Raw genomic sequence first — 16,387 nt, forward strand, 5'->3', positions numbered from 1 at the left:
CTACTAGCAGTACAGAGAATATCACTAATGTCAACATACAAAGAAAATAGATTCAAAACAAATGGAACCTATAGAACGGTCGAGCAACAGAGTACGAAGTATATAATTATATTAATATAATTAATATAGTAAGAAGTAAAATTTCTTTAGCTATCGATATAAAAAAATATTAAGAGGAATAAGTACTTGTAAGCTGTTTATTTTATGAGAAATTTCCATCAATACTTTCGCCACGAATCGCAGATTTATTCGAACATTTTATTTGCTATAAGAGAGAAACTAAATTCCCTCGGCATAATACTGTACATTGCCGCCTGACTTGTAAAGCTGCCCTTAAGCAGCCCTTACACGTGACAATATTATTGTCAATCCAAAGTATTGTCAATACCATCAATCCAATTGGCTTGATAACTTGAGTCCGAGTTTTTCGAAAAATTCAAGCGTTTGGCGCGTTAAATATTGCAAATGAATTTTAAAATATTGAGAGAAGAGGTCATTGCACATATTTGACAGTTTCTTCTCTGGAGAAAAGCAGCCCTTACACGAGACAATATTATTGTCAATACAAGGAGTATTGACAATACTTTTGATCGTGTAATGGAAACTTCATTGGATTGACGAAAATATTGTCAAAAAATCAAAACTGCTCATCAATCCGACAATACTTTCTCTCCAGAAAGGAACCTGTCGAATATGTGCAATGAACTCATCTCTCAATATTTCAATGTTCAGTTGCAATATTTGAAGCTCCAAACGCTTGATTTTCTCGAAAAATGCGGACTCAAGTTACCAAGTCAATTGGATTGACGGTATTGACAATACTTTGGATTGACAATAATATTGTCACGTGTAAGGGCTGCTTAAAGCAGCCCTTAGCCCTTACACGAGACAATATTATTGTCAATACAAGGAGTATTGACAATACTTTTGATCGTGTAATGGAAACTTCATTGGATTGACGAAAATATTGTCAAAAAATCAATACTGCTCATCAATCCGACAATACTTTCTCTACAGAGAGGAAACTGCCAAATATGTGCAATGAACTCATCTCTCAATATTTCAATGTTCATTTGCAATATTTGAAGCTCCAAAAGCGGCCCTTACACGTGACAATATTATTGTCAATCCAAAGTATTGTCAATACCGTCAATCCAATTGACTTGGTAACTTGAGTCCGCATTTTTCGAACAAATCAAGCGTTTGAAGCTTCAAATATTGCAACTGAACATTGAAACATTAGCGACCCTTACACGAGACAATATTATTGTCAATACGAGGAGTATTGACAATACTTTTGATCGTGTAATGGAAACTCCATCGGATTGACGAAAATATTGTCAAAAAATCAAAACTGCTCATCAATCCGACAATACTTTCTCTCCAGAGAGGAAACTGTCAAATATGTGCAATGAACTCATCTCTAAATATTTCAATGTTCATTTGCAATATTTGAAGCTCCAAACGCTTGATTTTCTCGAAAAATGCGGACTCAAGTTACCAAGTCAATTGGATTGACGGTATTGACAATACTTTGGATTGACAATAATATTGTCACGTGTAAGGGCTGCTATTGAGAGGAGAGTTCATTGCACATATTTGATAGTTTCTTCTCTGGAGAGAAAGTATTGTCGGATTAGCTGCCCTTACACGTGACAATATTATTGTCAATCCAAAGTATTGTCAATACCGTCAATCCAATTGACTTGGTAACTTGAGTCCGCATTTTTCGAAATAATTAAGCGTTTGAAGCTTCAAATATTGCAACTGAACATTGTAACATTGAGAGAAGAGTCCATTGTACATATTTGACAGTTTCCTCTCTGGAGAAAAAGTATTGTCGGATTGATGAGCAGTTTTGATTTTTTGACAATATTTTCGTCAATCCAATGAAGTTTCCATTACACGATCAAAAGTATTGTCAATACTCCTTGTATTGACAATAATATTGTCTCGTGTAAGGGCTGCTATTGATGAGCAGTTTTGATTTTTTGACAATATTTTCGTCAATCCAATGAAGTTTCCATTACACGATCAAAAGTATTGTCAATACTCCTTGTATTGACAATAATATTGTCTCGTGTAAGGGCAGCTAAACGCTTGATTTTCTCGAAAAATGCGGACTCAAGTTACCAAGTCAATTGGATTGACGGTATTGACAATACTTTGGATTGACAATAATATTGTCACGTGTAAGGGCTGCTTTACACGTGACAATATTTTTGTCAATCCAAAGTATTGTCAATACCATCAATCCAATTGGCTTGATAACTTGAATCCGAGTTTTTCGAAAAATTCAAGCGTTTTCCGCGTTAAATATTGCAAATGAATTTTAAAATATTGAGAGAAGAGGCCGTTGCACATATTTCACAGTTTCTCTCTGGAGAGAATGTATTGTCGGATTGATGGGCAGTTTTGATTTTTTGACAATATTTTCGTCAATCCAATGAAGTTTCCATTACACGATCAAAAGTATTGTCAATACTCCTTGTATTGACAATAATATTGTCACGTGTAAGGGCTGCTAATCCGACAATACTTTCTCTCCAGAGAGAAACTGTTAAATATGTGCAATGACCTCTTCTCTCAATATTTTAATGTTCAGAGTTGCAATATTTAAAGCACCAAACGCTTGAATTTTTTGAAAAATTCGGACTCAAGTTATCAAGCCAACTGGATTGATGGTATTGACAATACTTTGGATTGACAATAATATTGTCACGTGTAATGGCCGCTTAAGGGTCGCTATTAACTTGGTAACTTGAGTCCGCATTTTTCGAACAAATCAAGCGTTTGAAGCTTCAAAAATTGCAACTGAACATTGAAACATTGCACAGTGGTTCAAAAGCGAAATTTCACGCTCTTAATTAATAACTCATAGGAACGTGGTTTTTGAGGTACAGTATCTTCAGAAAAGTTGTTCAGAATGATAGAAGCCATCTTTTGGCAAATTTTATTTTTGTGATTAATTCCCCTAAAAGTGAGATAAAAATATTAGTTCAGTTCAGAGCCAACATAGGGGCTAAGTTATTTTGACAAAGTTGTTCAGAAAGTTATTTCAAACAAATTTGCTGAAGGTACTATTCCCGTAACTTGAGTGTAATTCATAATATAATGTATTTTCTGAAAAGGGTGTCCTAAAACCAGTTTTTGTATGAAAACACATATATTATCAATTTATATGAGTTTTTTATGTTCTACAAAGTTTTTCATCATTACAAACTACACAACTTTCTCAAACATACTATGCTGCTATCATTTCAGTTTAATGAAATAGAGCCATTTTTCATGGTTTTTATTACAAAATTTCAACTTGTCTATCATCAAAAGGCGCAGGAAGGTGCAGATGAGACTACTTACATATTAAACTACTTGACAAGAGCTTTCATACCGTGGTTGAATTACTCGTCTGCGATCGTCTGCAGGCGAGATATGTTCTTTTCAAATATGCTTGTCCTTGAATTTTGCAATGATAAGGTGCACTTCATGTCATATCAGATTTCAGTATATATTCGTTACCATGGTAACTCTCACAATAAATGATTTTTATGGACATCGAAGTCTACAAATAGAAAAGTTTAGTAATCATACCAGACGTTTTCTGAAAGTAAGATAAAAAGCCACGGCTTTGAAAAAAGGCAATCATCATTTCGAATTACGTCATGTTATTTTTTGGTAAGTTTTTCTATAGAAAATCTCTGCGGACAAATATCCTCCATTCATCAATTGAAGTGAAGATCGATAAACGCGTGCTATATTGTACTGTTCACAATCATTAAGAAGTTTCTTTCATACAGATTTCGAGAGTATTATACACGCAAGCAATACATATCACTTTCGAATCCGGATCCCATGAATTGGTTATTAGTTTCATCAGATCCATTGGCTAAAAATATTCGTGAATGGCCAGTCCAAGAAGAATCTGTCGGATGATGCTAAGAGTCTTTTAGCTGGTTAAGAACATTGTCAGCTATCATAAACTAAATACAAATAACTAAAAATGAGTTTCGATCATACTTTTCTCTACCAGAAAATGACATAACTTAATTCGATATAATGTTTTTTAAAAAATCGTGACAAAACAGTTACCAAACTATTCAATTTATAGACTTCGATGTGCAAAAAAAATCATATTTTGTGGCAAGTACCATAGTAATGAATATATACTGAAATCTGATATGACATGAAGTGTACCTTATCATTGCAAATGTCAAGGACAAGCATATTTGAAAAGAACATATCTCGCCTGCAGACGATCGCAGACGAGTAATTCAACCACGGTATGAAAGCTCTTGTCAAGTAGTTTAATATGTAAGTAGTCTCATCTGCACCTTTCTGCGCCTTTTGATGATAGACAAGTTGAAATTTTGTAATAAAAACCATAAAAAATGGCTCTATTTCATTAAACTGAAATGATAGCAGCATAGTATGTTTGAGAAAGTTGTGTAGTTTGTAATGATGAAAAACTTTGTAGAACATAAAAAATTCATATAAATTGATAATATATGTGTTTTCATACAAAAACTGGTTTTAGGACACCCTTTTCAGAAAATACATTATATTATGAATTACACTCAAGTTACGGGAATAGTACCTTCAGCAAATTTGTTTGAAATAACTTTCTGAACAACTTTGTCAAAATAACTTAGCCCCTATGTTGGCTCTGAACTGAACTAATATTTTTATCTCACTTTTAGGGGAATTAATCACAAAAATAAAATTTGCCAAAAGATGGCTTCTATCATTCTGAACAACTTTTCTGAAGATACTGTACCTCAAAAACCACGTTCCTATGAGTTATTAATTAAGAGCGTGAAATTGCGCTTTTGAACCACTGTGCATTGAGAGAAGAGTTCATTGCACATATTTGACAGTTTCTTCTCTGGAGAGAAAGTATTGTCGGATTGATGAGCAGTTTTGATTTTTTGACAATATTTTCGTCAATCCAATGAAGTTTCCACTACACGATCAAAAGTATTGTCAATACTCCTTGTATTGACAATAATATTGTCTCGTGTAACGGTCGCTAAGTGCCCTATCCATTGTATTAAAAATGATCGAAATATTAATCAATAGCGAGCACCCAACTAACCAAAAGTTCGGATAAAAGGGACTGTTTTGGCTTTAACAGCTCTCAAAATTCATGAATAGTTTTCTAAGCAGCCCATTTTTTAAAGTAATTATCCACACTTGAAAGTTCGCGCGACACAGCCGAAAGAACTTCTAAGTTGCTTCTAAAATACATTGTTCAGTTTCTATTCTGCGAAAAAGTTCACGCGGAACTTGTTCTGTACTTCGAACTGTCAAAAATTGCCACGTATTTTCTTAGGGCATATTCAGGAGTGTTTTAGTTCTAAATGCATAATTTATGTCAGTTTTAAAATTTAAGTCTAGAAATTATAACAAAATAAACTGGCAGCCCCAGCAGCGTTTTATCTGTTTTTCAAATATTAGGTTTTTTACCATCACTGCTAACCTCAGTCGGATGAACACTTTTTGACAGTCCAGCAGTACTGTTTGTAAACAGAAATTTCTTTTGTTTGTTTATTGACAAATTGGATCAGACCATTTACGGTCCGTATCGCCTAAATAAAGTTTTAAAACATTTGTTCACGATTGAATACGGTTCGTTGTGACTAGTTGCAAAGTGTAAAGATGATTGTTTTAGATTTGCTCTTCGATTTTTGTTTAAGCTTGTTTGTAAACAGTCAGGGATGTCAGGTTCACAGATTAATCTGTGTTTCACAGATTTTGAGTTTTCTGCACAGATTTTAAAACTGACACAGATTTTCACAGATTTTTGAAAACAATCACAGATTTCCACAGATTCTTGAATAAATCACAGATTTTCACAGATTTTGGAAATCGAGTACAGTTTAGCACAAAAAAGTTACAGCGTGTTTATGGTGAGACCTTTTTTTTTTTTGCTCACCAAATTTGATTTTGAACAGCTGTAGGGGTACGGAAAACGGTCACAGATTTTCACAGACAGGTTTTGAGTTCGATCACAGATTTTTGAAAAAATGACCTGGCATCTCTGTAAACAGTACCGCTGAACTGTCAAGGATGAATACTTGTTCATTTGTGTCGTCACGATAAAAAACCTAATACAAATTAGGTTTTTTATCGTGACGACACAAATGAACAAGTATTCATCCTTGACAGTTCAGCGGTACTGTTTACAAACAAGCTTAAACAAAAATCGAAGAGCACATCTAAAACAATCATCTTTACACTTTGCAACTAGTCACTTTTATTTAATAAATATCAAAAACGAACCGTATTCAATCGTGAACAAATGTTTTAAAACTTTATTTAGGCGATATGGACCGTAAATGGTCTGATCAAATTTGTCAATAAACAAACAAAAGAAATTTCTGTTTACAAACAGTACTGCTGAACTGTCAAAATGTGTTCATCCGATTGAGGTTAGCAGTGACGGTAAAAAACCTAATATACGGCAGTGTATACCAATTTTAAATTTGACAGTAGAACTGGTCGAATAAATAAAACTAAAACGGATTGCTGGGGATACGTTTGTTTCAGTTTCATTTACATTATAGACCACTCATATGAATCTTGCAGCTGCTGAATTTGCTCTTAGGCAGCTAGAAAGTTCACGCGGAACTTGATCTGTACTTTCAAGTTCTCAATAGTAGCTTATGATCAATTTCCATTTTTTATTGCTGAAACACATTTTATTGTGAAATGTTTTCATAGCTTTTAACAAAATCGAAGACGTAAAGCCATAATGTATAAACAACAAATACAAGTTATAGCGAACAGTCTTTTTTCTTGGTTCGCGTGCTCGATATTTTTCGAATTTTCAAACAAAACTAAAAGGTTTGCGTTGTAGCACGACTGACGACTGATTGAACTGTTTTATTGAAACTATCAGTTATTCCGAATGTTGGTTTCCTTGTTCCACATCAATAGGTCGAACAACCTAATAGGGCTGATCCTTCTAGGTTTTCAATGATTTTTTACAATTTTCAAATATTCTAAAAATATATTTGAATTATCAAAACACATACTTTCATCAAAGGTTGCATATTTTTATGTCCACAAACTGAAGAGTTTTTGGGTACTGCATATCTAAATAACAATATCTTGAAAAAATTGGAGAAGCTGTAAATTTCAGGCAGAACCTAGAAAAAATTTTCCACATGTCTCTGCGTGTGTAATGTTGATTTTCACAAATCTAGATTCAAAAGAAAGATCTTGTGGTCCTATACAAAATTCTTGAATATTGTTTGGATCTGACTTCCGGTTCCGGGATTATGTGGTAAAATGTGCAAAAACGACGAAAAAAAGTGCACCAACGTTTCTCGGAGATGGCTGAACCCACTTTCACATACAGTTACTCACAAAATTGATCGTACACACGTATGATAGCAAAGCAAAGCAAAGTCTTGGCATTACATTCCTGTGGTGGAATTTGGCCTTTCTGTTTCAACAGACTTCGCAGCCGATTCTTAGTGTACAGAAACATTGCATGGCTAGTACTATGGATCCTACTGACACTAAGAATCCTTCCAGGTCGGCGCTCGAACAGACGACAGCTGACTTGTAAGACCAGCGTCATATGCATTGAACCACCAACCCGGGACATACACACATATACACACACGTATGATGATACATTTTATTGCAGTTTCTTACTGTTGCTAGTTAGTTTTCAATTTATTTTGAAGTGATTTTGCAATGAAAATTGTTTTGAAACATAATTGAACGAAAACTTTGATTAAAATTATTTTGTTGTTAGAAATAATCGATTTATAAGGAAATGTATGCCTTTTTAATCTCACAAAATTGATCGTACACCAATATCAGCACAATTTACTATGAACTCGTTTTGTGTGTAAGCTGTCAGTGTTAGAGTAAACAACATTAATATTTCGTTTTAGCTTTGGTTTCAGAGTTATAAATTGAAATACAGAGAAAACCGTTATTTTTTTGTAATGGAAGGCAAAAGAAAGCAAAAAGACGTTTCTACAAGAAAATTGATCATTTCCTTGCGCTGTAAAGGAAAATCCTTACGCGAAATAGGAGAAATCGTTGGACGATCACATTCCATCGTACAGAATATCATTGACAACTGGAAAAACGAGGGAAGAAGAAGGCAGAAAGGGGAAGAAAACGGATCCTTACGGAAGTTGACGAACGGTTTATAGTTCGCAAAATACGGAAAAACCCGAAAATAAGTGAACCGAAATTGACGGCGGAAGTGTCTCAAGATATCAACCGACCTATGTCAACTGAAGTTGTATGCCGCGTTCTCCGGAAATCTAATCTGCATGGTCATGTTGCCCTTAAAAAGCCATTCATATCAGCAGTAAATCAGAAGTAGCGGCTTGAGTTCGCCAAAACACACGTAAACAAACCGCTGGAGTTTCGAAATCAGGTAATATTCACTGATGACACAAAAATAAATTGCTTTGGATATGATGGCAGACAAATTGTTTGGAGAGAGCTGAATACAGAGCTCAAATATAAAAGTTTGAGACCAACAGTGAAACATGGTGGTGGCTGTGTTATGTTGTGGCGTTGTATGGCAGCTTTCAGGCACAGGAAAACTGAAGTGTATCGATCGGAATATGGACAAAATGCTATATATGGATATCCTAAAACGTAACCTAAAACCAAGTGCACAAAAATTAGGATTATCATCGGGATATTGTTTCCAACAGGACAATGATCCGAAACACACCGCACATGTTGTTCGGGAATGGCTGTTACATAACGTTCCTAAGCAATTGAAAACACCACCACAGTTACCAAACATGAATCCTATCGAAAACCCATGGGATAAAATTAATCGGCAGTTCAAAGATACTAACACATCAAACAAAAACACGCTGAAACAGAAAATAAAATAAGTATGGGAAAATATCCGAGCATCTTGCGCAAAGAACTAGTGGACCCAATGCCCCGTCGTTTGTAAGCCGTAATCGACGCTAAGTGAGAACACACTAAGTACTAAGTTTTATATTCCAATCCGCATTCACCAGCTATACTTAATAATGCAGATTTTCATAATGAGTGTACGATCAATTTTGTGAGATAGAACTAAGGCGTTTATTGTTGCAATCGAACCACCAAATGGGAAGAGTCTTAATATTTGAATAAAATGTATATTAGTCCAATTCATGAAATATATAACATTGAAATTACATATATTTTGTTACTTTAAACTTACTAATTGAACAGCAAAATGTGAAAATGTGATATTTTTTCGTGTGTACGATCAATTTTGTGAGTAACTGTACTTAGATTCAAATGGAAGGTCCTATCACAAACGAATTTCCAGACATGACATTCACGATCTTTTTTGGCGCACATCTACGGTCCTCCGTGAAACTGGCACCAATGGTGATAAGCGACCCTTACACGAGACAATATTATTGTCAATACAAGGAGTATTGACAATACTTTTGATCGTGTAATGGAAACTTCATTGGATTGACGAAAATATTGTCAAAAAATCAAAACTGCCCATCAATCCGACAATACTTTCTCTCCAGAGAGAAACTGTTAAATATGTGCAATGGCCTCTTTTCTCAATATTTAAATATTCATTTGCAATATTTAAAGCACCAAACACTTGAATTTCTCGAAAAACTCGGACTCTAGTTATCAAACCAATTGGATTGATGGTATTGACAATACTTTGGATTGACAATAATATTGTCACGTGTAAGGGCAGCTATAAATTGGTTGCACTGCTGAGTTCCCATCATACAATCATAATGTCAAACCGTGAGAATCCTTTCGATTCGGCAGCTCATTTGTATATATTGAGATCAGCGCTGCCAACTATACCGATTTCTCGGTATTTATACCGATTTTTGGACTCGATACAGGAATACAGATGTGCTCTCTCAAAATACCGATATTTCAATTTTCATACAGATAAATACCGATTTTCAGTTTTTGTGTTGGATTCCATAGGGGTAAACCAAGTCGAGCGACATTTTTTTTTTGTCGCAAAATCAGTTTCCGCACTAAATCGATGTTTGATTTTTCGAGAAAGATATTGTACAGATAGATTTTTCCGCCAAATACAGATTTTTGGAAAAAACAGTTGACAGCACTGATTGAGATTTTATGGCACACTTTGGTTGAAATGATAACAATGCAATTAATCTCGCGCTCCATCAAGCGGTGAGTGCGGTCATTTCAGAAGGTACCGGAAACGAACCACATTTTTTAGAAATATTTATAAGCACGTACATGTCTTTATTATTTATCTTTGGTCCTATCGTCCCATAGCTAATACCTGCATTTCATCTTGACTTCATCATGGTTCCGGAATTACAGAATGATTAGTGATTCAGCAGTACTTTTCTTGAAAGCCAAGTAATGAATTTACACTTTCCACAGCTGCTTTTTGCTGTTAAGAATTTGGACATGTTCATTTCACTATATGACACTAACTCGCAATTGACAAAACGGGAACGTTTTTTTAGTGTGATGTTACCAAAAAATTGACACAATAGTGTATATCAGTGAGCCTAAATCTATGCTATTATCTCGGCTATAATAAATATTTACCCCGGTTCTGAATTTCGTTCGAATCGGATTATTTTGATCGAATGCGAAGTTTTGCATTCTGTATCTCGATCGAGCTCGAGATTTTCATACGAAAGTATCTTTCAATCGGATTATAGAATGCCAATTTTTACATTCGATTCGATCGAAATACAGAATAGGGAGGATTGTATTGTACATTTACAGAATTGATAATTGAAATCCGTTCTTAAAAGTATAACTGAGAAAATGGTATACATATCTAGAAAGTATTGAAATACATTGGGTCCGAAATTGTTGGAAACATCTTGCATGATTCTTTCTAAGGAAATTCCGTTTGGTTTTTATACACGGAACGTCGAGTTTTGAAGGAAAGGGAAGCAATGTGCGAATTATTAACATTGTTGTACTCACAAAATTTAGCTATCATCGTTTATTTAATATAGTGAACATTATGAATCAATTAATTAAATCAGCATTAATTCATAATTAAGAATCAAATAATTAATACAGCAGTATTTTACGTATCCTGCAAACCTTTAACTTTTTCCCAGATCAAGCATTTGTTATTAGCCGGTAGGTCAAATGTTTGCTTTAACTCGATTCCATTCTCTGTGGATAATTTCTCCAACGCTGTTACATCTCGAATGCCCCAAGCAGGATTACGACTTCGCAAAGAGGCATCGAAGTTAACATTACTTTCTGGGCTTATCACACCGTTCACTGCGTAAGGTCCGTAAGTGATCAATAAACCTCCTTTTTTCAGTAGTCGAGCAGCGTTCCAAAACAGTCCTTTGCTGCACTCAATTGGGGTAATGTGAATCATATTAATGTTCAGCATGTAATCGAAGCTTTCTGCTGATGTTTGGAAATTCAGTTGATGATCGTTGTCCCATTCAGTACACGGCCGGGAAATGTCGATAGCAATGGGAGATTGTAGGTTCTTTACGTTGGCTTCTTGTCTGTAGGCATCAATACTACTGAATACTACGGGATCATTTTCCGATGGCTGAATATTAATGTTTGGAAAATGAGAAGCTATAAAAGCAGCATGCAATCCCACACCAGAGGAGATTTCCAATAACTTTTTGCCCGGCTCGGAATTATCAAGGAATTTTTTGAGAACTTCAAGAATCGGGTTCTTGTTCCGTTCCCCAGCAGGATTACTCAGTTTCCGAATATAGCTTGAATTATTGCGAAATAATTTTGCACTCATTATTAGCTTGTTCATTGATTAAAACTTAGTTTACCTCATCATTCGGTTTTTGGTCTGCGATTATTTGGTCAGTGTAAAGAAGTGTGACCTCTTAGAGCATCAGTGAGCTATAACGAGTTTCGACTAGAATGTAACACTAGGGTTCCAAAAAAAAACACTAGATTAATATCCTATTTACTTTCATATTTTAGCAATATAGGTATGAAACTTTCTAGTTGTTAGTTTTGATTGTGCACTGAAATGAACGTATCGAATTAAAAGTAGAGATAATAACGATAGTTCAAGGAAACCATTGTAACTGCATGGAAAATTGAGACCGCTCATAGAAAATTTTACACAATGTGTATTTTTTATCACTATCAGAGAACAAACCAAAACAAAATCAGAAGAATTGGACAACTGTTACTAGTATTACAACCAGCGCTGCCAACTAAACAGATTTCTCGGTATTTATACCGATCTTTGGACTCGATACAGAATACAGATATATACCGATTCTCAGTTTTTGTGTTGGATTCCATAGGGGTAAACCAGGTCGAGCGACCTTTTTTTTTGGTCGCAAAATCAGGTTCCGCACAAAATCGACGTTTGATTTTTCGAGAAAGATATTGTACAGATAATTTTTCCGCCAAATACAGATTTTTGGAAAAAACAGTTGACAGCACTGATTACAACAGCGGTTCTTTTTCATGTATTATTATGTTTTGATACCGCTTGTCGAACACTAAATATTTACGTTACGTGAACCATTGCTGGTTGTTGTCTGTACTGAGGAACCGCTGTTATCAATATTTTTAATGTAACGTTTGTTTGACTCATAAGCGGCCCTTACACGATCATTAAAAGTGTCATTACTAAAAAGTAATGGCACTTTTAATGATCGTGTAAGGTCTACGAGTTCAGTAATGATGGAATTGTGGATTTTCCATCATTACCAACATTATTTCTTCTTCTTACTTTTTGTGTGGAAGTGATGAATATCTTTAGAACTATACGCGAAAAAATGACAAAGTGTAGATTTAAATTGTTAATATTTCATTAACCTTAACGTATCAATGGCAAATCAAATTTATTTTCAGCTAAACGAAAATAAAAATATTGCTATTGCTGGAGTAGTTACAAATACTCATCATTAATAATGAACGTGTAATGCTAAAAAGTAATGATGTACAGTAATGCAGTAATGACGAGCGTTTGAGCAGAAGTGTCATTACTTAGTAATGACACTTTTAATGATCGTGTAAGGGCCACTATAGAGGGCGTACACGTTCGATGATGATGGTTGCCATTCGGAAATGTAAAAAAAGCAACTTCCAATAATTCAAGCATAATAATTAGTAGAGATGGCCAGGTAATTTTTTTTAAACCCGAACCCGACTCGTATCTGATCAAAAATGAAAAAAAAATACCTGTGTCCGACCCAAACCCGAGAATAAATTTTCTTTCAAACCCGAACCCAACCGGTATACGGTAGAAAATAAAAATCTACCCGTACCCGACCCGAATGCGAAATAACTTTTGTTCAAATACCCAATTTTTGTACCTGAACCCGACCCGTACTCGTTTAAACTAAAAACATCGTTACATGCAATCGATCACGTACCCGTCGAATTAGGGTGTCACAACTGCAAAGACCAGTGCGGTAAAATTTCATTTTCAATCGAATAATATAAGATGAAAATGAAATTTATGGCCGCTGACCGTCAGCGTATCCTTACTAATTCATTTGACTTTTGCTGCCATTTTCAAGTGAAGCTCCTAGAATTCATCGTCAGTTGAATAATCGTACCTAGTCATTTGAAGTTTTGCTTGCTCAGTTTCAAGTGCCATGTAGTATAGCTGCTTCATTGTCTTCGCTCTTGGTAGTAAGCATATTCGAACGAATAGAATTATAAATGGAGTAAAGTATTAAAAATGAAAACTGAAGGAGGAAACAATTAGTTTATGTTTATTCTGTGATTGATATTTCAGCTATCTGATTAGTCTTTCATCTATTATCTTGAACCAATTCGAATGTTTACATGAACCTCATTTGAAGGCTGCTCTCACACTATTGAAAGAGATATTTTGTTACTTCAAGAGATCAACTGACGGTAATTAAACTGAGCCTCGATTGAAGAGAAACGAGTGATGGACTGAATGCTGCTCGTTCGGGCCGTCAGCAAACATTGTGTGTGTCAAAGAGTGAAGTTTACTGCAGTGGAGAGATCGTCAATATGTTCCACATTCAGTTTCAATTGAATTGAATGAAGTTTTACTGCACTGGCAAAGACCCTCCAACCCCCCTATGTCACGTGTCACACATTTAAAATAAATAAAATTCATCTTAATACATACTCAATACAATTTGTTCTATGATTCTTTATTTAATTATTTTTCCTCTCAAGGACCATCCGTATTCTCTGTAATTGAAAAAAATGGCATAGAACCAGCTTCTTCTTCACTTTCACTTTCCGGATTCACTTTTTTTCAATTTCCGGATTCTTATCAATAAGTTCAGCCATGAATTTCCTTTTTATTGCACGAGATTTTATCTTGCGTTGTTGATCATTGATTTTTGTTCTCAACTTTTTTTTCCAAGGCATCCAGCTCGTTTTTTTTCCTTGAGATTTTTTTCTTGTTCTTCGCTAAGTTGCCCACGGTTTTTCCTTTTCATTAGCTCAATCAAATTTCAGAAGATCAGATTCAACGCGCAAGCTAGCTTTGGTTCTTATGATATTATGTTAGATGATGTTGGCTCTGAGATTGTTGATTGTGTAGAAGATATTGATTGTGAAGAAGATGTTGACTGTGACCTAAACTGTAATAAGGTCCCCCTTTTTCTTAAAGCTAAAGATTCATTTTCGTGGTTCAGCTGAGTAACTTTCGCTTGTAGATCTTAGTCCTTCTTGATCAGATTCCACTTTTCGATTGTTTTCTTTTGTAAATAAGCTTTTTTTGCACCAGGAAAAGCATTGATGTAAGATTTGAAAAGATCAGTGTACGGAGTATTTTTGTCCATTTTACAATAAAAAAATATCATAAAAAATGATTTCTCCACCAGCTATTTTAAAATAAACCCGTGGTTATATCTTTGCGACGTGCGAGCTTAAATTTGACCACCTGCAAGAAATTCGATTGTTATTTAATATTGACGACATACTTTCATAGAAATTGACCTGCGATGGCGCACTTTATGGATCCAAACGAACCGGCAAATTTGAGAGCCAAGCGAGCATGACTCCGTTTTGTGTATGCAAACGGATGGGCACTATTACTTTATGTCCTATCGATACATCAATATTTTTCTGGTTGCCGGTCTGCTACCAGAGATGCCAGGTGAAAATTTCAAATATCTGCAGACAAGGTCTGCAAATTTGAAAAAAAAATCTGCAATCAGCAAGTATGTCTTGCTGGCAGCAATTTCTCTATAAAGTATGACACGCAAAAATGACTTGGCTTGGTATGACTTGACTTGGCAAAAATGACTTGGTTCAAAAGATCAGGCATCTCTGTCTGTTACTATGATTTACTATAGTATTGACTAATCCAATGAGCATTTTCACAACGAGGTGGCGCTATGATGAGATATTTGATATCTTTTGGAAATTGAATATTGCGTAATATTATTAGGTATTTCAAAAATGTGCTGCGCTTGGACGTCACATTCCAACAACCCGTCCCCCTCCCCACTGTCACAAAAGGTCACGTTTTGGGGAACACCCCCCTCCCTCTTGCGGCGTGACGTCTTTTATGGACAGCCCCTAAGTATAATAGAGGCTCTTCAGTTAATGAAGCCAGGGAGGCGTCCTCCAAATTTTCTTATACAGCTTTATCTGGACGGCCTTATTTAATATCGTTAGTCTGGGTTCCTTCGCATTGTTCCATTCCGGGCAATAAAAAGACAGACTCATTGGCTAAGGTGGGCGCCTTTGAAGGTGATATTTATGAAAATCCAATTTGATTCAATGAATTTTTCAGTATTTCACCCCAGAAAAGTCTCGACAGTTGACAATCTTCTTGGAGTAATGTGGAACTGGGACGATGGCTGCATTCCATTATCCCTTGGGTATCGACGACACCTTGGTTCAGGGGGATGAACGTGAGTCCCAATTTCATTCGTATTATGTTACGGCTCATGGCAAATCACTACACATTCAACGCACATCTCTGGCATATTGGGCTCACTAAATCGAACATGTCGTGTGGTCGTGCGTAGAGTATCGCAACGCCAGGTCGGAGCTACCGGACTCCCTCAGAGCCCGAGGTAGACCGTCCGAGGTTCCGGTTCGGGATGTGTTGGCAAGTCGGGATGGTTTTTATATGATTCTCATTGCTCATTGATCAGAATTATCTTCACCTACAGGTACGACACTAACACCCACCAGATTCTCCCATTGTTCCATCTGGCCACCAACTTCATCAGAACTAACAAGACTTTTATTGTAACTAATTTTTTCGTTCCCCCTTCCCTTGATTCTTCACCATCTCGATGTCAACTAATTAGATTTTTGTCGTTCTTAGTAATTTCGTTGCCATACCCTCTTTTTCCACTTCGTTTTCCACAACATCTACCTTACAATGTTTTTCTCAATCTCTTCCGTAACATCACCATAATCGCCCACGGAAGGTCGCTCCTGTCGATGACCAACAAGCGGGCCA

General features: G+C 35.6%; 1 protein-coding gene across 2 annotated transcripts; it reads right to left on the reverse strand.

The window, feature by feature from the left end:
* Positions 1–10,941: 10,941 nt before the first annotated feature.
* LOC131427824 (methyltransferase-like 26) lies at positions 10,942–12,164 on the reverse strand. Of its 2 annotated transcripts, XM_058591358.1 has the most exons (3): positions 12,119–12,164; positions 11,781–11,882; positions 10,942–11,714 (listed from the first exon to the last, which is right to left on the reverse strand). In XM_058591358.1, the coding sequence occupies exons 2-3, from the start codon at positions 11,786–11,788 to the stop codon at positions 11,051–11,053; spliced, it is 672 nt and encodes a 223-aa protein (XP_058447341.1). In that variant the 5' UTR covers positions 11,789–11,882; positions 12,119–12,164; the 3' UTR covers positions 10,942–11,050. The 2 variants fall into 2 exon arrangements, with proteins under 2 accessions (XP_058447341.1, XP_058447340.1); XM_058591357.1 differs by lacking the exon at positions 12,119–12,164 and having other exon boundaries at positions 10,943–11,714; positions 11,781–12,112.
* Between the last annotated feature and the right edge of the window lie 4,223 nt (positions 12,165–16,387).

The sequence above is a fragment of the Malaya genurostris genome, chromosome 2, assembly GCF_030247185.1.
Source record: "Malaya genurostris strain Urasoe2022 chromosome 2, Malgen_1.1, whole genome shotgun sequence".
NCBI lineage: Eukaryota > Metazoa > Arthropoda > Insecta > Diptera > Culicidae > Malaya > Malaya genurostris.